This window comes from Poeciliopsis prolifica, unplaced genomic scaffold (genome assembly GCF_027474105.1).
Source record: "Poeciliopsis prolifica strain line A6 unplaced genomic scaffold, Auburn_PproV2 SCAFFOLD029, whole genome shotgun sequence".
NCBI classification, from domain to species: domain Eukaryota; kingdom Metazoa; phylum Chordata; class Actinopteri; order Cyprinodontiformes; family Poeciliidae; genus Poeciliopsis; species Poeciliopsis prolifica.
Window position 1 is genome coordinate 4,825,088 of NW_026562404.1, and position 26,928 is coordinate 4,852,015.

At 44.1% G+C, this 26,928-nt stretch overlaps 2 protein-coding genes across 13 annotated transcripts in view; both read left to right on the forward strand.

Annotated features, from left to right (window-relative positions):
• huwe1 (HECT, UBA and WWE domain containing E3 ubiquitin protein ligase 1) overlaps positions 1-13,792 on the forward strand; it is a 37,966-nt gene extending 24,174 nt beyond the window's left edge. For 9 of the 11 annotated variants that reach the window (XM_055049376.1, XM_055049381.1, XM_055049382.1 and 6 more), the window contains 29 exons: positions 80-239; positions 431-659; positions 752-930; positions 1,439-1,528; positions 1,844-2,004; positions 2,505-2,547; positions 3,475-3,846; positions 3,971-4,181; positions 4,350-4,474; positions 4,723-4,943; positions 5,037-5,428; positions 5,527-6,151; positions 6,242-6,944; positions 7,042-7,130; positions 7,674-7,830; positions 7,940-8,072; positions 8,208-8,410; positions 8,503-8,729; positions 9,377-9,479; positions 9,623-9,772; positions 9,863-10,108; positions 10,195-10,312; positions 10,402-10,542; positions 10,632-10,919; positions 11,639-11,744; positions 11,871-11,988; positions 12,333-12,514; positions 12,667-12,857; positions 12,948-13,792. In XM_055049376.1, the coding sequence (XP_054905351.1) occupies positions 80-239; positions 431-659; positions 752-930; positions 1,439-1,528; positions 1,844-2,004; positions 2,505-2,547; positions 3,475-3,846; positions 3,971-4,181; positions 4,350-4,474; positions 4,723-4,943; positions 5,037-5,428; positions 5,527-6,151; positions 6,242-6,944; positions 7,042-7,130; positions 7,674-7,830; positions 7,940-8,072; positions 8,208-8,410; positions 8,503-8,729; positions 9,377-9,479; positions 9,623-9,772; positions 9,863-10,108; positions 10,195-10,312; positions 10,402-10,542; positions 10,632-10,919; positions 11,639-11,744; positions 11,871-11,988; positions 12,333-12,514; positions 12,667-12,857; positions 12,948-13,050 (6,066 nt within the window). In that variant the 3' untranslated portion in view covers positions 13,051-13,792. The remainder of the gene's footprint in view (positions 1-79; positions 240-430; positions 660-751; positions 931-1,438; positions 1,529-1,843; positions 2,005-2,504; positions 2,548-3,474; positions 3,847-3,970; positions 4,182-4,349; positions 4,475-4,722; positions 4,944-5,036; positions 5,429-5,526; positions 6,152-6,241; positions 6,945-7,041; positions 7,131-7,673; positions 7,831-7,939; positions 8,073-8,207; positions 8,411-8,502; positions 8,730-9,376; positions 9,480-9,622; positions 9,773-9,862; positions 10,109-10,194; positions 10,313-10,401; positions 10,543-10,631; positions 10,920-11,638; positions 11,745-11,870; positions 11,989-12,332; positions 12,515-12,666; positions 12,858-12,947) is intronic. The other 2 variants (XM_055049385.1, XM_055049384.1) reach the window with 2 other exon arrangements.
• Positions 13,793-23,174: 9,382 nt separating this feature from the next.
• Positions 23,175-26,928, forward strand: part of l1cama (L1 cell adhesion molecule, paralog a) — a 46,538-nt gene continuing 42,784 nt past the window's right edge. For both annotated transcript variants that reach the window (XM_055049701.1, XM_055049702.1), the window contains exon 1: positions 23,175-23,369. The gene's annotated coding sequence lies outside the window, so the exon portion shown is untranslated. The remainder of the gene's footprint in view (positions 23,370-26,928) is intronic.

Consider the following 26,928-nt stretch of genomic DNA (forward strand, 5'->3'; position numbering starts at 1 on the left):
TGGATAAATGCAGGAACGTTTGTTCAAGAGTCTAATGATGGTTGTTGCCCATGCTCATTACTGCTGCTGTCTCTTTAAGGACGACGAAGAAGGAGATGAGGATGATGACGATGAAGGGTCAGAGATGGAGCTGGATGAAGATTTCCCTGACATCAACGCCGCACCACACATCCGCTTTGAACGCTTCGACAGGGACGATGACCTCATCATAGAGTTTGACAACATGTTTTCCAACAACGGTGGGTAGAAATGATTACTTATTAAAACAGTCCATTTTTTTTGTCTATTTGTCTTTTAATGTCCAAAGGATTTTTTCAATCATCAAAACAAAATGTTGAATTGTTTTTGATTCTCTTTCCCCCTCAACATTTTAAGAGATTTTGCCAGTGATTTGATCTAACGCTTGCCATCTCTTCTGCTTCTCCTCCAGCTGACATCCCTTCCTCCCCTGGAAACATCCCCAGCTCCCACCCTCTGATGGTGCGCCACGCCGATCACAGTTCCCTCACTCTAGGCGTGGCCGGCTCTAGCAGCCGCCTGGCGCAGGGCATGGGTCGCAGCCAGCGAACACTTCGTCAGCTCACTGCCAATAGCGGACACACCATCCATGTCCACTACCCACATAACCGCCAGCCCAATCCCCCACTTATTTTGCAGAGGTAAAGTGACAATGCTTCTGTGAAGGTCTTGCTTCGGCTTATTTTCTTCTGGCAGTACGTAGAATATTTGATTCCCTGCGGTTCTGTTTCAGACTGTTGGGCCCCAGTGCAGCAGCAGACATTCTACAGCTGTCCAGCTCTCTGCCTCTGCAATCCCGCGGCCGGGCCCGTCTTTTGGTTGGAAACGAGGATGTTCACATCATCGCTCGTTCTGATGATGAATTGCTGGATGATTTCTTCCACGAACAAAGCAGTACTGGGGGACAAGCAGGTAAACCTTACGATGAAGTCAAATCTCAAATCACTTTTCGACTGTGAGAACCTTTTCCAGGAACAAGGCAGTTTCCCCATAATTTACCTGGGTACAAAGTTAAATGCTTAGCTGGCTAAGCATTTAATTTGGCAATTTTATTTTCCCCAACATCATTATGATTTAATCATCTCAGTACAAACTCATCTACAGCTTTTATTTTGAGTTAATTTTAGAAAAAATGTCTGCTTATATCTATCAGTGAAGAGAGAGTCATACTGGAAGATTTAAAACGACCACCTGTCGATCCTTATCTGAAACTTATGGTTTCAGATTAGAAAACGAGCCACAGCTCTGTCAAGTTGGAAACTTTCCTGACTTTTGAATTTTTTTTCAGTTCCTAAGTGTCAATACTTATTTCAAAAATTAGATGGTTCTCTGAAACATAAGTCAAAACAAGCCATCTTGAAATATATTTTTGTTTTAATTTCTATTAAATGAAGCGCTATCATGTGTGTTTTATCTCTAGGTACTCTCTCAAGTATTCCCACTGCCTTAACTAGATGGACAGACGAGTGCAAAGTCCTCGATGCTGAGAGTATGCATGACTGCGTAGCAGGTAAACCAATATTAAACGTATTTCAGCAACAATAATTTAATAGACTTGCATAAGAGCATTGTTTGGCTTCTGTCTTATTTAGTTCACTTATGGGCTTTCCACTATCTGCTACGCATTATGGGAAAGTTTATTTTTAAAGAGGTTTGGCTTGAACAACATTTTGTGACCTATAGTAACTAACTGAAACAACTAATGTGACTCAGTTTATTGATTTGTTCAGTGTTGACCACTTTTGAGCTGCAAAAACAACAAAATTGGTTCCTCGTGTCTAGTCCAACTAATTACTTTTTTTGTGTGTGCGCTTTCTGTTCTTAGTGGTGAAAGTGCCGATCCTGCAGCATCTGGAGAGTCTAAGAGATGAGGAACTGGAAGAGCGCAGGGAGAAGAGAAGAAGGCAGCTGGCCGAGGAAGAGGAGTCCAAACAGAATGAGAGGAGGGCATCTGGGGCAGAGCAAGTCAGGGATCAGAGCCTACAGGTTTGCAGAGAAATAATTGTTTGTGGCTGAAGAATTTGTTCTAGGGGATTTTTCAGTGCCTCGTGTTGAACCAGTTTCACATTCCAGAAGCGTTCGGACAGCTGAGAGGCTAGAAAGCATCCTCTCAGCTGTTTGTCCTTTAGTCTTTTCCAGCAGTTGCTCCATGCAAGAACTGCCTGGTTGCAGCTTTTGCGTTCTGGTTGTGACCATCTAACAATAATTTTAATATTTATGTTTAAGAACAGAGATATTAAAATGTTAGACACAGATATTAAAAAAGTTTTAGGGCATTTTTACTGGTTGCTTTGAAACTAATATGGAACAGCTCAAATTCCAAATGTTAAAGAAAATGCGACCAAGATAATGAATGGCCCATTTAGTGCAAAACAGTTCTAAAGATACAGATTTATGCTAGGGTAGTAAGTTCATTTAAAATATGAATTTTAGTCGTTTGTTTGGAAGAACTAACATTTGGCCTTTGGATATTTTTTTGTCCTTAGGGTTCTGGATTGGGGACAGTTAATGGTGCGGACAACACTGCAGGTACTGAGTTTTGTAATGTGGAATACTTTTGTTTTTGTCATTTTAAAGAAAACGTTTTAATGAAACGTACCAAGAAGAAGGCACCCGACTTCCAGTGCGTGCTGTGGGATGAGGTAGTAGTTTGTATAGTTTTAGGATCACACCAGATCTGGGAGATAACTATACAGTCTACTGTCTTTCTTATGGCCACGCCTCATCATCTGGACATCTGTGTTTGGAGCAAATATATTTTGTCTTTCTCCTTTTCTAAAGCTCTTGCCAGAAATTATTACATTTCAATGTTTGTGAAGCATTTTTTCTTCATGCATGCAGATATTGGGGGTGACAATAAGGGGATCTTTAGTCTCTATTTTGCTACAAAAGGAATTTTCCAGACATAGTTTTTCATACACTCTTCCACTTACAGAAGAAGGATCACTTTCCATGATTACAAAGTTGATCTGGATGATTATTTTTATTTTCTGGTAAAATCAGTCCATCCTGATATTCTATGAAGAACACATAAGGTTTTTCATCACTCCTAGGGACGCCATTGAAAAACTACAAGTCGTCCATGCATGTTTTGCTGCGACTGGCTGCGCTGTGGTGAGGTAGTAAGTTGTGTTGTTGGATGGGATCAGGATTGTGTACCCCATACAGGAGATAACTATACAACTTACTTCCTTCCTCAGTGGAGGCTGATGACTTCTAGGAAATATTCATTGTACTCTTGTGTGGATTTGCAGTCAGCTGCTTCTTCACATATTTACATGTAGTTAAGCTGCTGTTTTTATATGGCACCTATTTATCAAAAATGTTTTCGCTAACTATTGAAATATGAACATTAGATGTGGTAGATGCACTTAAATGCTCATTTTAGTAAGTGTTAAAAAAAAAAAAAGCTCTAGGAAGCTATGTTTTAACACTCTCTCCACCTGGATGTCACAGAGGGTGAGCAGGCTCAGGAGGGTCCAGTGGCATGCCTGGACGCACCCAGGGTCTCTGAAGGCTTCCTCACTGCTCCCCCGTCTGGAGAGGTCACTCCCACCACCCCTGCTCCCCACGAACAGGCCCTGGTCTCCCTGGAGACCGCAATCAGTCAGCAAGTACACCAGCCAATAGCTGACCTGCTCCTGGCTGAGACGCACGCCAGCTCACTGGTTGCTCTGGCTGGGGCTGGAATTCCCACCCTGTCAGAAAGTCAGAGACCAAACACCGAGGCAGAAGCGTCTCAGATGGAAATGTCCCCGGCTCCTACAACTGGTGAGAGAGTTGGAGGAGGAGGTGGTGAAGGAGGAGCATTGGATGAAGGCAGGGAAGGTAGACTAACTTTAATCAGATTATTTACACAGTCGCCAACAACAAGGGCATTTGTTTCTGGAAACCTTTCTTCATGTTCTAAACCCAGAGAGGGAAGTTATAGGTCACCCTCTTCTCTCCTCAGCCTCGCTAAGTCCGGATATTGTAGAAAGCACTGAGCCTGTAGCGGCTGGCGTGTCGCAGTTGGAAGGATCCCCCATGGACACCAGCAGCCCTGCATCTGCTACTCAGGAAGAAGCTGCTCCCAATCCTCCACAGATACCCCAGCTGTCCCAGGAGTTATCTGGCAGCAGGGAGAGTGGGCTGACTGATCGGCAAACAGATGCAGAGACTGGGTACGGAAAACTGTATATTTCAGATCAAACACGTCGCCTGTATGACTCATTCTTTGTCATTGTTGTTAAATTGCATTTTAACCAGGTACACATTCATAATAAAAGTTTTATGCTTATCACTTGTTTGATTTTATATTGTTTTGGGTCTATTTTCTGTTGCTTTATCAGCTCCACATCTGTTTCATCTCCTGGAGAGACGATGCCTCGAAGCGACAGCGCTGACAGCCAATCCCAGGCCATCCAGGAAGAGCCTCTTCCATCCACCAGCAACGAGGAGGAGGATCCACTAGCTGGTAAAGATTTTAATACGCTTCAGTGCAGCCAATACAAAAGGCTATTTTCCAATATTTGTAACAGTACAACAAACGAGTGGCCCTAAATAATAAAATAATTTTTCAATTATTTGTTTCCATGAGGCTGAGTTTGTTTGCAGTGAAAATAAGATATAACTTATGTTATCATTACAACAAGTTGCACAAAATAAAACAAATATATACAAATTTGGAGCCTATGATTTCATGTTGTTTTTTTTTCTTCACAGGAATCAATTTGCCAGAAGGTGTAGATCCTTCTTTCCTTGCGGCCCTTCCAGAAGACATCCGTCGAGAGGTCCTTCAGAATCAGCTCGGCATCAGACCTCCTTCACGTCCTCCTGCTGCCACAACTCTACCCTCCTCTAACGCGCCTGTGCTCGGAGGCCCAGGGGTTACAGAGGTCAGCCCTGAGTTCCTGGCCGCTTTGCCGCCTGCTATTCAGGAAGAGGTGAGATTATGGAAGACCAAGAATTTACCTTCTGAGATGTAATTTTCCAACCAATGCAAGAGTCTGATTTTAATTATTATTTTTTTGCCTTAGGTTCTTGCCCAGCAGCGAGCTGAGCAGCAGCGAAGGGAGCTAGCGCAGCAGCCTCCACAGGGAGACACTCCTCTGGATCCTGTCACTTTCATCCAGACGCTGCCCTCGGAGCTCCGGCGGAGCGTTCTTGAGGACATGGAGGACAGTGTGCTGGCTGTCATGCCGCCGGACATTGCTGCTGAGGCAGCCGCTTTGCGTAGGGAGCAAGAGGTGCGTCAGAGACAGCTAATGCACGAGAGGCTGTTCGGTCACAGCTCATCTTCAGCCCTCTCAGCCATCCTGCGCTCGCCTGCCTTCACCAGCCGGTTGGGAAGCAACCGAGGTGTCCAGTACACCCGTCTGGCTGTCCAGAGAGGAGGACCGTTTCAGATGGGGGGAGGAACAAACCACAGGTGTGGAACCATTTGGCTCTTTGTAATGCATGATTTAGTATGAGATACCTTAGAAACAGTCATGCTTCTAAACCACATGGCTATTCTGTTTTCTTCAGACCGTCCAGTTCCAGCGTAGATTCCTTGTTGCGTCTTCGCGGACGATTGCTGCTGGACCACGAGGCGTTGTCCTGCCTGCTGGTTCTGCTGTTTGTGGACGAACCGAAGCTGAACACCAGCCGCCTGCACCGTGTGCTCAGGAACCTCTGCTACCACTCGCAGACCCGTGGGTGGGTCATCCGCAGCCTGCTGTCCATCCTGCAGCGCAGCAGCGAGAGTGAGGTCTGTCTGGAGACGGCGCGTCTGGAGGATTCCCGTGGAAAAAGGAGCAACCAGGGCGGCTGCGGGGGAAAAGGTTCAGCCGCCTCATCGTCGTCATCCTCCTTAGAGCTGCTGAACAGGGTGGAGTCTCGGAGCTCCAGCCAGCTCTCTTGGCTCTCCGTCTCTATGGATGCAGCCTTGGGTTGTCGGACAAACATTTTTCAAATCCAGCGAGTGTCAGGCAGGAAGCATGGCGACCGGCATTCAGCCGCCAGCTCTGCGGCATCTGGAGCACTAGGAGTACCGGGCGGCGCTGCAGGAGTCACGTGTGCAGCAGGCGGAGGTTCCACAGTTCACATCCACCCTCAGGCTGCTCCAGTGGTTTGCAGACATGTCCTGGATACACTAATTCAGCTAGCTAAGGTTAGATTTTCATTTATTTAATAAAAAAAAATAGTTCTTAATATAAAGTAATAGTTTGTAATACTTCCTCATTCTTGTGTGTTTCTGCAGGTGTTTCCAAGCCACTTCACCCAGCAGCGATGTAAGGACATTTCAGCAGCTGCCTCTGATCTGGAGTCCCGCCTTTGTACAGGTTTTTCTGGGGGAGGAAGCGGAGTTAGTAGCTCCAGGTCAGGCTCTCAGTCTCAGAGTAACCCCAATACTCAGAACTCCCTGAGCTCCTCTATAGCGACTCCTCAGTCTTTAGGCATCTCCACGGATTTCTGGGATCTGCTCGTTAAGCTTGACAACATGAACGTCAGCCGCAAGGGAAAAGCCTCGATGAAGACGGTGCCCCTAGGCGGTGGCGCGGAGGCCGACGGAGCACAGTTCAGCCTGGAGACTTCCCCTCTTGGCCAGCTGATGAACATGCTGTCACATCCCGTTATCAGGCGGAGCTCCTTACTCACCGAGAAGCTGCTGCGCCTTCTCTCCCTTATTTCTATTGCCCTGCCCGACAACAAGGCAACGGAGGTGCCTGCTGCACACCCCACCCCACAGACCGCCAACCCGAACATAGCTAGCTCAGGGGCCACACTGTCGATCACGACACAGGGTCCAACATTGGTGGGCTCCGCTCATCCCACTGTGACGGCGCCTGCTGTCTCAGGAGGAGCCGTAGCCCAGGGAACTTCCTCAGGAACGAGCATAACCGTCTCACAGGCTTCTTCTACCACCATCTCTATACCACCATCCACTGGAATAACCTCTACAGGTAACCCAGGAAGTACTCAAGTTTATCCACACATGGCTCTGCAACACATTTAGTCAGAAATTAATTTGATGGGCTTTTGGTCTGAAACATTTTATAGGAAAGCAGAGGAGCTCTGCTGTGAGTACAGAGAGCGACAAGATGGCCTCCTCAGGACTCACAGAGAAACAACTACAACTATCTGTGGAGGTATGATGGAGGGATCTCATAATCCTGTTAGTTTGTCCTTTTTTTGTTTTGTTTTTAATGTTCTTTAAAATAAGAAATGTGATGAGACAGAATATTTTTTTACTGACTGGAAGTAAAGAGGGAACATTCATTGAAGCCTTAGATTACTCTGGAACCTCCTAAGAGTAGCAATAATAAGCCTATTGAAGATATCCTCTGAAAACCAGAAGCTGTCCCTGAAATGACTATTTGGGCTCCTAAAATAATAACTTGTTTAGCCATTCACTGTATGTTTTTGCAGTTCTTACAGTATTTATTGTGTCTTGTCTTTTGAAACAGTTTTCTGCCCTACTCATCCCACTCTGTTCAACAGTTCAACTGCTTCGTTTCTCACTTGAAGTGTTTTACATAAAATTAGATAAAATACTGTGCTTAAGCTCATTACATCCGAGGTTTAATATAGCAGTTTATGCTCAGTGCTTGCAATAAATAGGACTCTATAAGTCTTACCCAATCTCTTAAAATCTTGATGGTTTGAAAATGTTTCTCCTCCCTCTCTCCAAGGTGTTGACATCTCACTCATGTTCAGAGGAGGGCCTGGAGGACGCTGCTAACATTTTGCTGCAGCTATCTAGAGGGGACGGCTCCACCAGAGACACGGTGCTCAGACTGCTCCTTAGTGGAGCCAGACACCTCGGATACACTCTATGCAAGCAGATTGGTCAGTACTCACAAGTACTTCACACGTTTCATCCTTTCCTTGTTAATTTAAACACCCATTACCTTTTCAATCTTGCAACCTTGATTTTTTTTGTGTGTGTGTGTCTCAGGCACGTTACTGGCAGAGCTGAGAGAGTACAACTTGGAGCAGCAGAGGCAGGCACAAGCCGACTCTCATTCCCCAGACGCACCTCCAGAGGACACCTCCTTATCTGCCAGATTAAAGGGGAAGATGACCAGCAGGTGAGCATGGGATGTGTCATTAGTCCCAGAGGCAGTCTTAAAGTCGTAATAAACAAGCGTTTAACATATTTTTGCCAGTTAATACTTTACAAGGCTAACTGTTTGGTACACATGTTATTATTGGTGGGTACACAGGTTCGATGGTTCAGAGAGTGTGGTGATTGTGGCTGCACAGAAGCGCACTCTGGGGGGCCGCGAGTTGCAGCTTCCCTGCATGAGCTCGCTGACGTCCAAAACATCAACACAGAAGTTTTTCCTGCGAGTGCTGCAGGTGATTATCCAGCTGCGTGAGGACACACGGCGTGCCAACAAGAAAGCCAAACAGACAGGCCGGTTAGGTAAGACGATTTTCCAGATGGCAATCCCTTCAAGCTCCATATGGAATATTTTCTAATCGTAAACTAAAACCTGTCATCTGCTCAAACGCCAGGCTCCAGCAGCCTGGGCTCAGCCAGCAGCATCCAGGCTGCAGTGCGGCAGCTTGAGGCTGAGGCCGACGCCATCATTCAGATGGTGAGAGAGGGGCAGCGTGCACGTCGGCTACAACAGGCCCCCCCACCTACCGCCCCTTCTGCATCTGCCGCTGGATCTTCAGTGGCTGCCCCCCATGCTCCCACTGGTGCTGCTCCCCCTACTGGCACGGCTGCTGCTGCCACGGTTAGCATGGCTGCACTGACAGCAGGCATATTCCTACTTACTTAACATTGCGAAAAACCTTTGAGAAAACTCAAATCAGCAGATACATTGTGTGGTAGTGTAATCCTCGCTACTGTCATTATGTTGAGAAATGCTTTAAAATGACTCTTTATTGTAGATTTTTTGCTACATCTAATTAGAAGCAGTCTTTATTGGCTTTAGGTTTTCTGAAAATTGTGTGAAATCATATTATTTTCTTCCAGATCCTTTTTGTTCATCTGCAAACATAATTGTGTATGCTGTCATCCAGTTGCTTTCATCTCAGTTGGTTTATGCACCAATACATCATCTTTACTGGCATGATGAATGTTGACGGCCCCATCAGTCAGTCAGATGTGCCTGTAATTTGTTGCATTGTGTTCCAGTGTGTTTGCATTGGCGGGTTCTGTTGTTTAACCATGAATGTTTGGCTTGCTCCACTGCTCATGTCTGTTTGCTGGCAGATGTGACTTGATGCTTTTTCCTTGACCTTCTTCCCTCAAAACTCTTTCTGTAAGATCATGGGAATGTCACTTTGCATGGCCACCTTATGAGTCGCATTTCTGTGTAGAAAAACGACTATCTTATGCGATTTCCTGTTGCTGATCGTCCGTCTTTGTTTTCCTCAGTCTGACGTTCAGTCGGCGCCAGAAGCTCAGTCAGCACAAAGAGATGAATCTCCAATGGATGTTGACCAGCCGTCTCCTCTTGAACAAGATGCTGCGCCTCTGGGTATGAATTACTATAAATAGCCATAAATATTGCAACAGTTTATAATAGATTTTAATAAAACTTGTTCCTGTTCATAGCATTCGTTGTGTTTCTCGCTATGGGGAACGCCTTTCTAAAGTCCATATTTGACCTTTTCTTTTTAGACGAAGAAGGAAACGCTCAGTCAGAGAGCGAGGAGAAACTTCCAGACCTCCCTCTGCTTAGTGAGCAGCTGCTGCTGGATGAACTGTGGGACATGCTAGGGGAGTGTCTGAAGGAGCTGGAGGAGTCTCATGACCAGCATGCAGTGCTGGGTAGGTGGAGTTCCGTTTAAGAAATGCTGTTATTTTGAAGGAGCCAGAGTTTGTCGATGCACAGGAGTGACTGATGATTTGTTTCTCCAGTGCTCCAGCCAGCTGTGGAGGCCTTCTTTCTGGTTCACGCCACAGAGCGAGAGAGCAAGCCTCCTGTTAGGGACACGCGGGAGAGCCAGCTGTCCCATATTAAAGATGAGCCCCCGCCGTTGTCCCCGGCCCCCCTCACGCCTGCCACTCCTTCGTCCCTGGACCCGTTCTTTTCCAGAGAGCCGTCCTCCATGCACATCTCCTCCAACCTCCCACCAGACACCCAGAAATTCCTCCGCTTTGCTGGTGAGTCTGAAGCACATTGATGTATAAAGAGGGAATTTTGTTCCGATGCGTTGTTCAGTTTCTAACAGGACTGATTGTGGTTTTAGAAACTCACCGCACAGTGCTTAATCAGATCCTGCGACAGTCGACCACTCACCTGGCGGACGGGCCCTTCGCAGTATTAGTCGACTACATCCGGATTTTGGACTTTGACGTTAAGAGGAAGTAAGAGGAATGATTTCACACCGTCACCATGTGCCACGTTCACCAGGGACATCTGATCAAATCCGATTGGTTTTCTCCATCACTTTAAGGTACTTCCGCCAGGAGTTGGAAAGACTGGACGAAGGCCTTAGAAAGGAGGACATGGCTGTTCATGTGAGGCGTGATCATGTGTTTGAGGACTCCTACAGGGAACTGCACCGCAAGAGCCCCGAGGACATGAAGAACAGACTGTAAGCTGTCATTGCTTCTGTTTTCACTTATTGTCCATAATTCAGAACAATTTACCGAACCTCCACGTTCTACCTCGGCTCTGTGGCAGATACATCGTGTTTGAAGGGGAGGAGGGTCAGGATGCCGGTGGCCTGCTCAGGGAATGGTACATGATCATTTCTCGGGAGATGTTCAACCCCATGTACGCCCTGTTCCGCACGTCACCCGGCGACCGCGTCACCTACACCATAAACCCCTCGTCTCACTGCAACCCCAACCACCTCAGCTACTTCAAGTTCGTGGGTCGCGTTGTGGCCAAGGCGGTGTATGACAACCGACTACTGGAATGCTACTTCACTCGCAGCTTCTACAAACACATCCTGGGCAAGAGTGTCAGGTACCTCAGCCTCCTGCACCCGCAGTAAACCTTCTGTTGCATATGCTTCTATTTAAAGATATGTGTGCCACCATTTTATGAAGCAACTATTAACCTCAGCCTTCACTATATGACATTTACATTTTGACCTCTAAGGTGCCAGTTTTACAGTTTGATTTTGTTGTTTAGTATCTTAAAACACAGAAAAGGGGTCAGGGCAACTTTTTGTGCAGTTTTTGTAGTTTTTCTTTCATTCCTTGGGCACAAGAAGTACTTTTAAATTCTTTATGTCCATGAATCATTAACTTCAGTCCTAAATTTTAAATATTGACAGTTTTTCTAAATGTCTAACTACATAAAGATCTTTTTAGAAGAATATTTCCTTGACAGTTCAATGTCTTCCCAGTCAAAAATAAATAAAAAATAAACTGGAATGCCCTCCAATGTCAGATTTCTCACTGGGAAGGTGGGAGTAACTCCTACTGCTCCCAGTTATGACTTCCAAGCCTGGCTTTGCGTTTCAATATGGCCAGGATGTATTTTTATTGAGACCCAGTGGGATCAGGAATATGGAGGGACACAGATTCCTTTGTTTAAAAAAATAATTATAATAAACACTAATTTAATACAATTTGCTCATGTATGTGAACCTGGATAGTTGAATTACTTAGCCCCATTCCCAAATATATCCTTTTTTTTTTGGTTTCTCAATGTTTTGCACTCATCTTTTGTTTCTACAGATACACGGACATGGAGAGCGAGGACTACCCGTTCTTCCAGGGTTTGGTGTACTTGTTGGAGAACGACGTGTCCACACTGGGCTATGAGCTGACGTTCAGCACAGAGGCATGTCGCTGTCGTATTTCAATCTGTGCTTTATTTCTCATCACCACCCATTAGATAGAACTTGACCATACAATCAACGTAATTTGAGATGTAAACGTTGTATTTTGCAACTCTCGCTGGTTTTAGGTTCAAGAGTTTGGAGTGTGCGAAGTCCGAGACCTCAAGCCGAACGGCGCCAACATTCTTGTCACAGAGGAAAATAAGAAGGAGTACGTTCATCTGGTGTGCCAGATGAAAATGACTGGTAAGCTTCTGAATATCTACGTCCCCAAACAATGAGCGTCTTTGTCACGCTAAGGAGTAAACAACAGTGGAGATTTGTGCTTGTTTGACAAGTTAGTATTGTTTTAAATCTCCACATGCTGACTAAAGGTGTCATGTAGAAATACAGCCACTAGATGGCAGCAATTTTCCTTAAATATCCAGCAGACCAGTGTGTTGCTGGAACACAACCTCTCTACTTGTAAAATGCTTACATAAGCCTTTAAATCAAAAAATCGAACAATTTCAAGCACATTTTTTATCAGACTGTTTTTGTTTTGGCCGTAATTGTATTTTGTTTTTATTTATTTATTTATTTTTTTTTAGGCGCAATCCGCAAACAACTGGCAGCCTTCCTTGAAGGGTTCTACGAGATCATCCCCAAGAGACTGATCTCCATCTTCACAGAACAGGAGCTGGAGCTGCTCATCTCTGGCCTGCCTACCATCGACATCGATGACCTGAAGGCCAACACCGAATATCATAAATACCAATCCAGCTCTATTCAGGTAAAGTTCAGTAAAAAAAACGGTCCTAATAATTTCAAGACGTTTTAACAAGTTGGAGGTGGGATTGAGAGGAAGTGACACCAAACACAAGATATTTTTATTTCTTAAGCAAAGATACTTACTTTTTTGTTATCTTGTCTTTTGCGTGGCAGATCCAGTGGTTCTGGAGAGCCTTGCGGTCCTTTGATCAGGCAGACCGGGCCAAGTTCCTGCAGTTTGTCACCGGCACATCCAAGGTTCCCCTTCAGGGTTTCGCTGCTCTAGAAGGCATGAACGGCATTCAGAAGTTCCAGATTCACCGCGATGATCGATCAACTGACCGTCTGCCATCTGCTCACACCTGGTAAGCAAAGAAGCGGCTCAGTATCGCGTCACCTCTGAACATCTAAACAAACCTAAACTTAAATGTGTTTGTTCATCTGTCCCTCCTCAGCTTTAACCAGCTTGACCTTCCAGCCTACGAGAGCTACGAGAAGCTGAGACACATGCTGCTGTTGGCCATTCAGGAATGCTCAGAGGGATTCGGACTGGCTTAAATCATGAGACTCAGACATGCATACACCTAATTAGTTTGCCTACTCCTGACACATTCACACTGATAACCTCTGAACGCACGCACACACTATCATAGACAATACTGGATTACTTATTGAATGGCCTAGTCTCGCTGGTTTCTATTCCATATAAAACCGATAAAACCAGCGAGTGAAATAGACTGATTGATATTGCGTACAACACAGAGAGCCTCATTTGGACACGCTTGTGTCTCCCTACCCAATTTATCGCAAATGCAAGCAAGGATTCATGGACTAATAAGAGATGTTTTCTTCATTTAGTTTGATTTCTCTGTACAAAAGGTTTGGGAGTTTATTATGTTCAATCTTTTTTTTTTTTTTTTGTTCTCTGGCTGTGTAAAAAGAAAAAAAAAAGAATGTTGTTTGAACAGGATGGTTATAAAACCTTTGGGGAAAAAAAAAACATGTTGGTGGTTTCCTGTTGCAAATTTGTGACATCACAAGCCTTGACAATGGGGGACATTTTTATGGGTTGGGGTGTACGAACAACTCGAAGTTTTGGAGATATTCACCAAAATGCACTTTTCAAAGTTTTGTGGCATTTTTAAGGAAGGATGGTACAAACAATGAAGAGAAAACCTTAAAGTGATTTAAAAACATTAACCATAAATTCTAGAGTATTTTTGGCTATTAAACCGCTGACCCAGCCTTGAGCCTTTGAATCAGAGTGAAATAACTACATGAATAAATGCATAAAATTTCATTCATCGTCTCTTTAAAAGTGTTTTAGCCATTGTTTATTTCCTTACAAGTGAATGTGTCAGACTACAGTCGCCATAGCTGTACTCCAGATGGAGCAATGAATCAGTGTGATGTCATCCTCCACAGCAAGAGGCCTTAGCGTTGAAACTTCTTAGTTTTTTTTTTTTTACTTCGGTCCCTGAATGTGTCCTATTCCAGAGCATCCTTCACTCCTGAGGAAGAGGCAGCAAAGCTGACATTTTCTAAAATATCATCTTTTACCTAAAAATAGAGCTTTGCTCACATTTCATACTTGTATGAATGAACTTTGAAGCTGTTTTCACTGTGCTTGGATATCTTAACAGCACCAAAATGGAGGTTTCATCTTTATCAAACTTTTACAAAGACGTCGCAGTGACTTTTCTTGCACTATTTTACTCGTGCATCAGGATTTACATTGGTATTTGTATCTGACTGATCAGATCCAAACATCACAGACGTAAAGTGGTTCACATGATCAGCACTTCTCACTTTTAAGCAGCAAGCATACAGCAGGATGCTGAAGGGTTAGAAACTATCATAAACACATTTACTTCTAGACGATAATCTGGAATCTCTGTATCCAAAGTCGATCCTCGAGGCCTGAATCAAATGACGGTTGATTTGGAGGCGTCTCCAAAGCTTTGGCATGCTGAGATGGACGCTTCTAAAACCTGCAGGACTGGACCTGGACACCAGGTAGACCAGGCAGGTTGGTCGACATGGCAAGGTTAGTAAGTCCCACCGGCACATTTTGAACACACTTGGGAATGTTGTTGACAGCAGTGGACCAGTTGCAAGCTACTCTCCAGATGACTGAATAAACTGGAATAGCATCAAAAGCGTGTTCATATCTGATTTATTTCAGTAAGGCATTTCAACTCAAGAGATCTGTCTCAAACGTTTCTAATGTTGGAAGGAGGAACCACATTCATAAGAAATATTGGAGCACTTCAAGCTCACCTCTGCAGATTCTCCCTTTTGCTGCAGGACCTGTTGCCTGCCTGCACTGTCAAACTTGACCATTGTAACGCTGTTGATCGGCTAACAAACTAGCCTTATAAAAACCATAAGGAATCTATAGGGGTATTGATCAGAAGAAGTCGATAACACCAGATCCACGCAGATAAGATGGAGAACTAATAAAGCACCCTAGGTCAAAAGCAGCATGACGTGCTGATCTCCATGTCATGCCGCATTGGTGCAGTAATGTCTGCAGAAGTAGCACAGTCCATCTACAGTACAAAACATGAACACATTTTCTACAAAACATTTCATGTGTAAGTTTTTATGTGCTTAAATCTACATCCATCTAATTTCATCAAGCTCATTTATTTCAGACACTTTATCAGTACGTGGAACAGATTCTACACACACGGATATTTCAAAGCCTTTATTTCTGTTATGACTTTCCATTTGCAGGGACATATGATTATGACTGCATATTTACCTGTTGATCTTACAACTCGGCCTCAAGAGTGCTCTTGTGAAATCTCAGTCTGCTTTCAGCAGGAAGCGGGTCGCTCTGCTTTGTGACACCGCCGCTCTGCCTGCTCGGGGTTTCCTCTCCGCCTCAGTTCCTACATGCCTGCACCTGTCGCTCCCGCTTTTCCTCCCGCTCGTCCCCCCTGTGTATTCACCTTCTTTTAACCGCTCTTGCGTGCTGAATTAGTTCCGCCCGAGGAGTCCCCACGACAGCCCACCCGCCGATGAACCCCCCCAAACCCCCTCCCCTCCCTCACTGAGGGAACCTGAACTCTGCAGAATGGGGAGCCTCCATGTCTGATTTGGCGCCTGCCGAGGCGTGATGGATGAAATTGCAGAGCTTTTCATGCAGGAATTTTATTTATTGATTTATTTTCTTCACATCGTGTTGACCGACCACGTTATTTTTATTTATGAAGCGCTCGTGACTTCAAGCATCTGTCGCTGTCTTGGGGTTTTGATTTGCAAATGCATGGGAATATAATCCGTGCATGGGATTTGCATTGCAAAGGATTTTGTTGCAAACCTAAAAAGAAAACATAACTGGTTATTTCTCAGAAATTGTGTGGCAATGATAAAAGGAATCAGTTTCCTATAACTGTCAGCTAGAGATAGTCCTATCTGCATCCTTTGGTAAAAGATGGTTTGAGTGTTGCAACAACTCTAACGTTTTTATGTTTTGACCTGCTTATCTCTTTAACCTCTGCACAGCGCACACATTTGACACCTGACAGGTGATAAAGATCAAACATTTACATCTTGGCTTCATCTCATGAAGCTGTTGGGATCCCTGCAAAGCTGCGATGGCGAGTTCTTCATGCTGGATCCTCTTGAGTTTCACGGCTGGTAGTTTTATTGCCATCTGATTCCTAAAACTGAGCGGTGGTTCCTTGAAGCTCCTCCAGAGTTACTGGCTCCTTCTGTCATGAATGCTCTCTTTGCCTGGACTTTCACTTTCTAATTGGGGAACTTTTAATGTTGCACGCTTTCCCAATTAGGAGCATCAAAGGTTTTGATCAATAGTTTGTGCATTTTTCTTGTAACTCAGAGCTCAGTTAAAATGTTTGTTCTTGCCACTTTAGCTGAGGAGGAAATGAAGGTTGGTGGAGTTCATTAGTAATGAGTACTTTGTACATGAGCCAGAAGGATCTCAGCCTAATACATTTTAGTGCTGCTGCTTTCATGGGCTGTAGGATAAATCTCATGCAAGTGCACTCACTCAGTGAAATGATAAAATGTTTTTTTTTTCTTTCAGTGCAGAACCCATATGAGCAAAGGAGAGGGAACAAAAAAAAAAAAAAGAAAAAAGAAAAATCAGTTCATTAGACTAAATGGTTTAATTTTTAAATCAGCATCAGACACGTTTAGGAAACTGATCATAGTGCTTTGAACTTTCTCTGCAAAATTAATCAGCCTCTTGTCCAATCAGGCATTTCATTTGCAAAAATGGTGGAATGAAATAAAGCTTGATGAATATTGGAAAATAAGCTTTGGCTTAAATTCAAAAATTACCTTTAATTTGTTACTTCAGTAATTTATTCTTTGTAGATATTCAAAACGCTCTGCCTCTGTGCAATATTTTGTATTTTCTCACACTTTTTTTGTTGTTGTTTTTATTTTGGGAGCTTCTCACAGCAAACTGTTGTGAACCATTTACACCCGACGTGTGGACGAAGAAGAAGCTTGATATATCAAGGTGGACAGGACCACCCCCGGTTTTGACAGCAGTGTGACAACTTAGGGAGGGTGTTATGTCACATTCCCAATCTGTCGGCGTTGTCATCACCACCTCCTGATTAGGCTGCCGTCTCTGCTCTGCCTGTGAGGATGTGAAGTTCATAGAGGAGAGCGACGACAAAACTCAGCTCTTGGCTTTTTCACCGATTCATGGATCCTTCGCTTTGGGTGCGTGTGTGGCTTTTTGTTCTCAGACTCAACCACAGAAGCTGCTCAGTCCACGCCAAACCAGAACTGACAGTCTGCCTACGTTAAAGGTCATCGTCTTTGTTACCTCCGTGGCTCTGCAGTCGCTACCCGTCTACAGCTCCCACCCCGAGAAGCCTCTGGCTCACCTCCCCCTCGGGGGCACAGCGGTGGGGCACCTTGTGGCATTTTAGAAGAGACGCGCCACTGCATGAAACTCCGCCTCGTCACATTAGAGATCGTGTCATGTGGTCAGCTCCTTAAGGCTGTCATTTGGAGAAGTAATATTGAGCCACTGGAGGAGATGTCATGTTGAACTTGCAATAACCAGAGAATGGTTAAATAAATACAGCAGAGGGATCCCGGCGTAAACAGATTATTCATTACGCAACACGTTTAAAAAAGACCCAAGTGACTGGACACCATGTGCATGAATCTGTATGTATGGAGATGTCAATGAAATGTCGCAAAAGGAAACTCAAATGATGTGGATTGCTTCATTTTCTTATTATCCTGGCTGACAACTAAGCATTTGTTTTTTAAGTGGAATATCACAAAAGACCAATACAGACAAATCCTTTCTTATTCAAAAAAAAGATTGTGCTAAAGGCGCTGGTTTGTTTAAAGTTATATAGAGGGAAACGGCACAATCAGTCAGATCCATGGAATCAGGCATGACTGTCGAATCCCTTCATTTGATGCAATCATCCATGATGACCATCAAACAATGCAGTCAAATCAGAATGTATTTACTTAGCTTTGAATGTGTCTATATGATTACATTGAATTTTGTTCTGTAGTAAATTGCCTGGAGATGAAGCGTTATAAGTTAAATTGTGACAAGCATCTTCTAAACCAGAGACATCATCCAAAATGTCTCACTAAGCAAAAGAACCTGACCTTTTCTCAGTAGTTTAAATGAGTCGTTCAACACGAAATGGGTGAGAAAACTGTTGGTTCTGTGCCCTCAGTGTTTCTCTCTGCAGATGAGCATCACAGAGACGCTGGGCTCATCTTCCAGCAAGACTTGGCAGCTGCCCACACTGCTGAAGGTACCAAAAGCTGTTCCAATGGTCACTGTGTTACTGCGCTTGGTTAGCCATCAAACGGACCTGATCTGCATCCCATAGAGAAAACATGAGGCCACTGAGAGGAAGACGAGAGACGCCGGACCCGGCAATGCAGATGTGACCTGGACTTCCACAGCAGAACCACAGGCTGACCTCCTCTGCAACACGCCACAACGTATGCAGCATTTAATATTTTGATGTTTTTGTGTTGCTGTTTTCAAAGCCTTAAAACGAGGCTTTGAATCTTTCCACACTAGTAAACGTCAATAACTTTGTTTCTCATCTTCTCTCAAATTTCCTAAGATTGCTCATTTTTGAGTTTAATATTTTATATGAAAGAAATTCATCCTGAAAGCTTGAGAAACATTGTCTTTCTTGGATTTGTTTGATCTGACATCCTTCCCATGATTACCCATCTTCTGGAGTTGCATTTTCTTTTCCGCCACACATCTCCTCCTCTTCTCTTCTGTTCTGGTCATTAAACACTGGAGGCAGCAAGAAGGTAATCAAAATCTAATTCGATAAATCTTATTTCTGCTTTGATAATTAGATTAGATCTGTTATGTAACATTTTTGTATGCCAGACATCAATAAATATTAGGATGGCAATCACGCCTGAAGAATATATATTTAGTGCATGATAACTTCTGCTTTGATGGCTTCTACAGAAGATTCAGTTTTAAAATGTTTTGACACAATTTTTGAAGCTAATCAATAGTTATTGGGTCTTATTTTTCTAATATAAGAGACAATATGAGAGCAACCCAACGAGTTAAGAAATGCCATGCTTGATGTCCACATCAAGCATGGCTTTTGAGACGCTCTATGCATTAGCTCCAAGTAAAAAAAACAAAAAAAAAAGAAACAAGAAAAATGAAAAAAGGAAACGATTTCTATGCTCAGTTCACATTCATCATGTTATGTGTTGGCCACACTTAGCTGCATGGCTCCTCGAAGGATGGCAGGAAACTAAATCAGAGTCATTTCCCTTCAATTAGCAAGTGATTAACTCCAGGTCAGAATCGGCTGGCTGACCTTCTGCCCACATAATGACTTTAAGCAGATCAATGCTCCTCCAAAAGCCAGGACAACATCAGATAGCAAGTAATCTGGAAGAAAAAGAGCTCACTTTTCATCCCTGGCTCTGGTGTATGACTGCTTCTCTCTTTTTATTTTTCTGCTTTACTTTGTCACCTTAACATCGACCCGAAAACTACAAAACTACAAAACAAAAGTCAACATGATAACCACTGATGCGAACTCATTTTTGTTAAATTTAGAAGCAGTTGTGATGGTTTGGTGTATTTGTCTGTCAGTGTCAAATGTACCTAAAAGTCATTATAACTGGTTCATGCTACGCCGTAAAACGCTCAAATGTCACATCTAATTCAATTTTACATTGCTCAGTAAAGGCTTTATGCTGGACCCTGTTTCAAATTATTTTTTTGCTTCTCAAGAAATATTTAATTATGACCCCTGATTGGGTAAAAACCCCTCTGATAAGCTCCTGGTGATAGAAAATACGGTTTTGGAGAACTCAAAAGGAGAAATCTGACGCCTCCATTGTTGTGTCTGCTTGTATATCACAGCGGCTGTGAAACTGGCTGACTTCAAAACAATTAATCTGAGCCATTGCATATTTTATGCCTGCTGATTCTTGTGAAAAACCCGAATGTGTTTTATGTGCTAACAGACGCTGTATGTTGGTTGCATTAAACTGACAAAGCGCCCTTTGTCGGGAACATTTGGTGACGTCACAGGGGGTAGGAACAATATAGTATTGTGAAATATTCAAATTTTTTGTTGCATTTCCAGACACTGAGAAGCTTTTCTGGCAGCATTTCTAAGGCCTTTTCCCAGGAAAACTGGGACATTGTCCAAATCTTCAAGAATTCTCCAAAACTTACGGATAAACCCGACAAACTCAGCCATCTGTGAATCAGCTTCTTCACATAGTTTTTGTAAAATGTTCCAATGCAGATGTCTTTGAACGTCTCTGAATGCACCAGATGTTATCATGTTGTTTTGAGCTAAAACCTCGAAATGTTTTCAACACCTTGCCGAATTGTCACTGTGAACAATTCAAGCGCAGGCCTGAAAGCCAAAGAGGCCTCACCTGAAGGTAAGATGCGCCCATTAAAGCGGCCATCGGCTGTGCTCTGTTGCTGCCGCTTTTTGCTTCTCTCTCTCTTCCTCTGTGAACGTTAATGTGTTTCCGTCTGGGTTCTCGTCTGCTCCTCGCTGCAGCCATTTGCTATATTGCTTTTGGCTTTTCAAGCTGATAGAACCGTCTTCCCCCTTGTCTCTTCGTCTTCTGCTGACGCCATCTGTTTTTCCTCCAACTCCAGGCTTCGAGTCGTTCATTCACAAACTGTCTCTCTCACTCCGCGCTCACAGCTCAGACCTCCGGACCAAGTAAGACGGGACGAGATCCGGTAATGTGGGCAGGTAAAAAGTCTTTCACGCATGAAAGGCTGGGAGTGTAGCGGCAGAGTAGAGGTCTACTCATTAAGGTCGAGGAGACATGAAGCTCTTGACTGAAGGAGATGAGGCGGTCCAAGTGCTTTCACAACAGATCGATCTGAGAGAGCTATCTTTTCATCTAGGAAAAGATAGCTCAACTAATACCGAATCATCTGACCACTGATTCGGTTTTAGTTGCTTTGCTGGAAAATGTCTCGGACTCATTTTTAAATATATCTTATGAGAAACAAACCCTCCTCCTCTAGTCCTCTCCTAGTTATTGTCTTTCTTCCTGGCAGCTGATCAGACGCAGATTTGACCCTCCATGCCTCAGCCTCCCTTCAGCCATCAACCCTCTGCTGGGAACAGCGGCGGAGGCTCTCACCTGCCTCGCACCATCCATCATTATTCCCATGCTGTCTGCTGCCGTGGCAGCTTTTGTCCAAATGCCTGGCAGCTCCGTGGACACCGGGGGCAGATGGACCCACTGGCAGACCACAGGCTGGGGAAACACAATGGAAAACAGCAGCAAGCCAGCAGGAATGAGGCAGGAGGGGAGGGGGATTCAGGACCGGACATGGCTGATGTCCCCATTTCTGAGGTTTATTTTTAGGAAGAGACGTGGACTGTATGTGTGTGACTGGGCTAATTGTCTCTGTTCTTATTTCAGAAGCAAGGACAGAAGTATTTGGTGCAAGTGCATCTGTGTTTTTTTTGTTGTCAATTGAACCCTTTGTTATTATGGACTTTTGAAGTTTCAGTCTTTTCATACTTGACATTTTTGACTACCAATGGATCTACAGGACGTCTCATATTGAACACATGGTGACATCTTGTACCTGCTTTGAAAATAATTTATTCAAAGCACCTTACTGCAATCCACTCACAGACTACAGTAAATAAATGCTATTATATGACTGAAAAAGCAGGAAATTTCTCACGCTTAATTTTGATTCGATCAAGAGGGATCGTAGCTGGTTGTATGACTCCCCAAAATGGGAATCAGATCCACAATCAACTGAGTGTTCATCTCTGTAATTGATCTAAATGGTTCTTAAATTTATTGCGGTTAACCTGCAGACATTTAATGCCAGTTTCTGTTGTCATCATTCAGAAAAAGACAGCAAGACTGAATGAATGTAGATTGCCGTTTCTGACCTTCAGTTCAAAACCTTCGTTCTTTATTATTTTACAATCCTGAACTGAATATTGTACAGAAAATAACTGGATTGGATCAGGGAATCTCTACAGCTCAACCCAAGTGTCAGAGGAAAGGGGACGACCTGTCTTGACTTTAACAGGGGACTCAGTTCAAGCCCTCCCGTCTTTTTGGATATCTGCTAAACTTCCCAGTGTTTTCTCACAGACGTGCTCAAAGGCTTCAGACTCCAGCGTTAACGCAGAGAACGAAACCTAAAGTTGTCACAGGTGTAATTTGAGAACAGTGAGAGGTAAACAGCTCAACCGTCTGCAGGCAACAAATGAGAAATTTCCCGGCTGCTTTCAGTCGAAGAAGTGTGAAATCGAGCGAGGCGGCAATTGTTTAGTGGATTTAAAGGGCTTCTGGAGGAGGGTGGGGGTGTGGGGACTTCACAAACATCAAGCACCTGTTTATACAGTTTGTTCAAAGGAAATGAAAGCGCATTGAAAATATGAGACAAGCAGATAGAGCTGCAGGGGGAGCAGAGGCAAACGACGGAAAACATAAATTAGTATTAATCAGGGAGCAGCAGATAAAAGCATGTCAAACAAAAGATCTTTATCAGCGTGTGTGCTGGATTAAAGCCGCCCAATGACATTTAACAACTCTGTTATCTTCTCTTTGGCAACAATGAGGAGCACAGCCAAGAGATCCCTGGACCGCACAGCTCTTTATTACCCAGAAATCTGTGCATCGCCACCGTCATCATCCCAACTCAGATAAGAGACAAAACTAATTCCTGATGCATTTCATTTAATTCGTTATATAACATTCAGCACGGCAATGTTTACAGAGCTGAATCTGTTGAACGGCCTTATCTAGTGAATTAAAAGTTGGAGTGTAAAAATTTTGAAAAGCAATAAACATTTGTGATATGTGAACATGAGCGCCTGAACTGAAGCAGCAGCAGAACAGTGAGGTGTTAAAGGGCCACAGGCAATGTTCTCAGTGTGCATCATCATACCTGCTTGGGCCAAAATAAGGGAAGCTGTTGGATGTAATAACCCTGACTGCGTAAAGAGAAATGGGTGCATAGGGGATAGGAGGGAGGATGGAAGAGAAGCACAATAAAGGAATGGTCAGAATCCACAGAGACTGAGGTGAAGAGAGAGAGAGAGAGGTAGGCAGGGAGGGAACGGAGGAGGAGAAAGGGAGGCAGGCAGGCAAAGAAGAAGGGTGATGTCACCCCGAACAAGCAGCCAATGAGAGTCAGAGAGAGGAGGGAGAGAGCGCGGCCAAAGGAGGGTGTGTTTTTCTATCACTGCAGCATCAGCAGAGAGAGAGAGAGGGGAGAGGAAAGGAGAGAGGGCACAATCAATTTCACAGAAAGGAGGAAGAAAGGGCACAAGTAGATCAGGAGGAGAGAGAGGAAAACGGGACGCCAGGAGCTGCCGGCTTGGAGGAGCATCACTCTGGAGGTAAGAGGATCTTCTTGAGACGAGAGGCGGACGATTGTCATTTAAAGGAAACGCAGCAGTGGTGAACTGGGATGATGGGTCTAATGAGATTGTTAGGTGGAGGCAGCTTGTTGTGGCATCTCACCTTTGCCTCGTCTTCTGTCACTATCCTCCACCTGCTTCATGGAAATCACCAACAGCCTTTTACCTGCAGTTGCAGCAGCAGGACTTTCCCGCCCCCTTTGTGGGGTCAATTACACGTAAACATTGTAATTTAGATTAATTTACTTGAAAGTAATTTCAATTTACTTGTACAAGAAAAGCAAAGTGGTAATTGCAACACTGGAAAACAGTCATATTCACATTTCACTTTGTTTTTGCAAAATATTCTTTATTGCAGCATTTAAATTTTGTATTGAGTGCATTGCATGCAACAGGGTCCCATCTGACATTAATATTAAATACTTAGCAGCGCTGGGGAACATTTGTAGCACCTCAATAACGTCTGGATGCCCATAATTTCTGCTTAAAGTCACCTCATGAGCACTTTGTTATCTGATGTGGTGAAAGTTTTGAAATATGATACACTGAAAACTGTGTTTTTGTATTTTTATCTGTTTTTTTTTTTGGTTTGGCTGCATTAGTATGCATTTACAACAGCATGCGATATGTAAAACACAGAAAAACATCAGACAATCAGCATTCTTAGAAAAGTGGGAGCAATTCTTACATTCCTAAATTTTCCCGTCTTCGTTTATGCAGTTTTAAATTCCTATCATATCCTCCCCTCCCCCAGCTAATAGCTGCGTGGCTCAATGTTAAGTACAGCCCTTGATTGTGATGTGCATGTGAGGAATTTCACCGATGCAGAGGATGAAACTCGGCCGTACGCACGCAGCTGAACAAACTATGTGATCTTCTGCAGAGGATTTGATTGCCAAGGCAGAATTTCTTGAAATGGTGCAAAGAGCAAAAAGTGGAAGGAGAAAAACAACTGCCAAGGAAGCAAGAACAGATTCAGATATCAACAGGAGAGGGGAAATAAGAGAGACGTTCAGACTGAAGGAGCCACAGGAGGAAAAAGGGTGGGGCAGCGCACGCAGCAGACGGTGGAGGTGTTCCACAGAAAAAGGAGGAAGTCACCTGGCTGCGTGCTTCCAGATGCCTGCTGTCATCCGCCTGTTGGATGTCCTTTGGACGATCATATTAAAATATTTTCCACCAGTTTTACTAGATCTGCATCACCAGAAGCAGTTATTTCTATGCCTGTGAGTTGGTTGTTCTCTCTCCTCTGGTGTACTGGAGGCACATTGAGCACAAACACGTCTGATACTGTGATGATTAAAATCGCTGGCAAACATCATGCCGGTGCATGTTGGAGCTCCCTCTGCGTCCTGGTTGTCCCAGATGAACCCCCTCTGTGGTTCTGGAGGCAGCAGAAAGGCCCCTTGCACCCGACAATGGCTTGTTGCCATCTGTGCAACATCCATAAACATGCAGCACACAATAGATGAAGATGGAGTCGCTGAATGGCGCCTCGCAGTCAAAGAGTCAGTTTTTATGGATCCTCTGTGTGGAAGCGTTGCCTCCCCTGGAGACCCACTGCTGGCCACATTATCATCCTATCCATTGCTATGAGTTTTGTGAGGCAGTGGCGGCTAAATCTGTGGGCCGTCATGGGAGACTCTGGTGCAGCAGAGATTCTGTTGTTAGTCGGTAGCTGGACTTGGAGTCTATGATTCCCCCTGCTACAGTTTGGTGCACAAAGTAATCTCCAGTCTGACGGCGGCTGCCTGATTGAACAGTTCCATCCTAGAGACGGATGGAAACCAGGATTTATGCAAGGAGCAAAACAGAGACGCAGCAAAAAAACAGACAGAGGAGGACGGTGGAGGAAGTATAAAAAATATGGAGAGCAATGTGGACTTTTGGTGTTTTAGGTGCACCAATCAGAAATTTGTGGCTGATCACTGATGATGGTGTTTTGTAAAGCTTTCACCTCACAATATCAATTTAATTGGGTTTAAATTCATCTCTAAGAACTTTAATAGTGCAAATTTATTCCTATTCTTGTCCCTTCATTAAGGAATGAATGGACCTTTCCATATATGTTGTTGAAAATATCATTTTCTTTTTTCAGCTTTTTGCATGTGATTTTATTTTATTTTTTTGGAACATCTCAAAATAACTGACTTTAGCAATTCCTTACAGTGTCCGCTCTGTGAATTGTGCCCTGCAGCTACTTTTGATGGCTTAGTGATGATGCCTGCACTAATCAGAAAAAGACGTGAATTTCGAGTTGTGCTGGAAATTGTGCGACTCTAGTCAGCAGATGATTTCTAACTTCATCTAGCTTTGTCCTCCACAAGTACTGGCAGGATCAGGCAGCGTTTTAAAAGAAGCCAGGCCTCGAGGGAAACGTACTGTATTAAACTGTTATCTTACCTGATGGAGACAGGGTCCAAAAGAAGCTGATGTCTGCAGTGATGTTTAGGTTAGTTTAAGTTTTACAAAGGATTACAACTGAAGTGAAGACAAACCACAAACAATGTTTGGTCAAATCTTTCTATTTTCGTCTCAAGCTGACTGGTTTCTCTCCTGGTTTCTAAGAGTCCGTTGGCTGTGCTGAAGTGCCGAGCTGACGCTGCGTGGGAGGGAAGGTGCAGCTCCGGGTCAGAGAGGGTCAGCGCTTCTCTGCTGCTCCTGTGCCACCTGTTATAGCCGCAGGGCATCTGTGCTGCCATCCTGCTCATCAAACGCATTTACATGAACACACGCGAGCTGCAGCTGAGGCGCACAGCGTCTGTAGCAAACAAACACTCAACGGTGATGCAGGGCACCAAGTTAAACATTTTCTAACGTTGCCTCTCTGCCCTCATTACTTAAGCGTCTGCTGATGATCAAACCGCACACTCAGCGGTTTTAGCTTTAAGGACGGTGGCTGCAGTTACAAACTCTGCAGGCTCGTAAGCTCGTATCTTTCTTTGGGAAGTTGTGCTTGTAGTTCAGCGTTCGGATCCATGTGCACCTGCAGGATGCTGCCAAACTGAAAACCACTGCCACCCCATTCATCCCCCTATTCTGGTTGGGGCTTGGCTTTTTTGATTTAGATTTGTGCAGATGGGAGTCAGCCCACTGGGTGTCAAGCACGGGATCATGTCGACATGCTGTCAGGGTTTGGTGCAGAATACATTGTGGTGATTTAGAGAGCTAAGGGTCAGGTGGATTGACAGGCGAGCTGTGGTAAATGATTAGAGGGAATACAGGAGGAAGGGGAAGGAGGCCAGGAGGAGGGGTGCGACCAAAATCTGCAAAGGTGACACGAGGCAGCAGAAGGAAACCCCGAAGAAAGAAGCAGGCAGTTTTTCTTTTCTTTTCTTTCTGATTTAATCTTTTCAAAAAAAAACACACAACAAAACTGCCCTCTTTCTACAACTTTAGTTATCCTATTTTCACACCCTAAATCACCTCCCTTCTGTTTGTTTCATTTCAAAAGCGGTATCAGCGTTCATGCAGTGTTGAAAACATTGAGATCTTAATCAAAATAATGGCTCACGTTAGCCGTCCCAGAAGGAGCGTT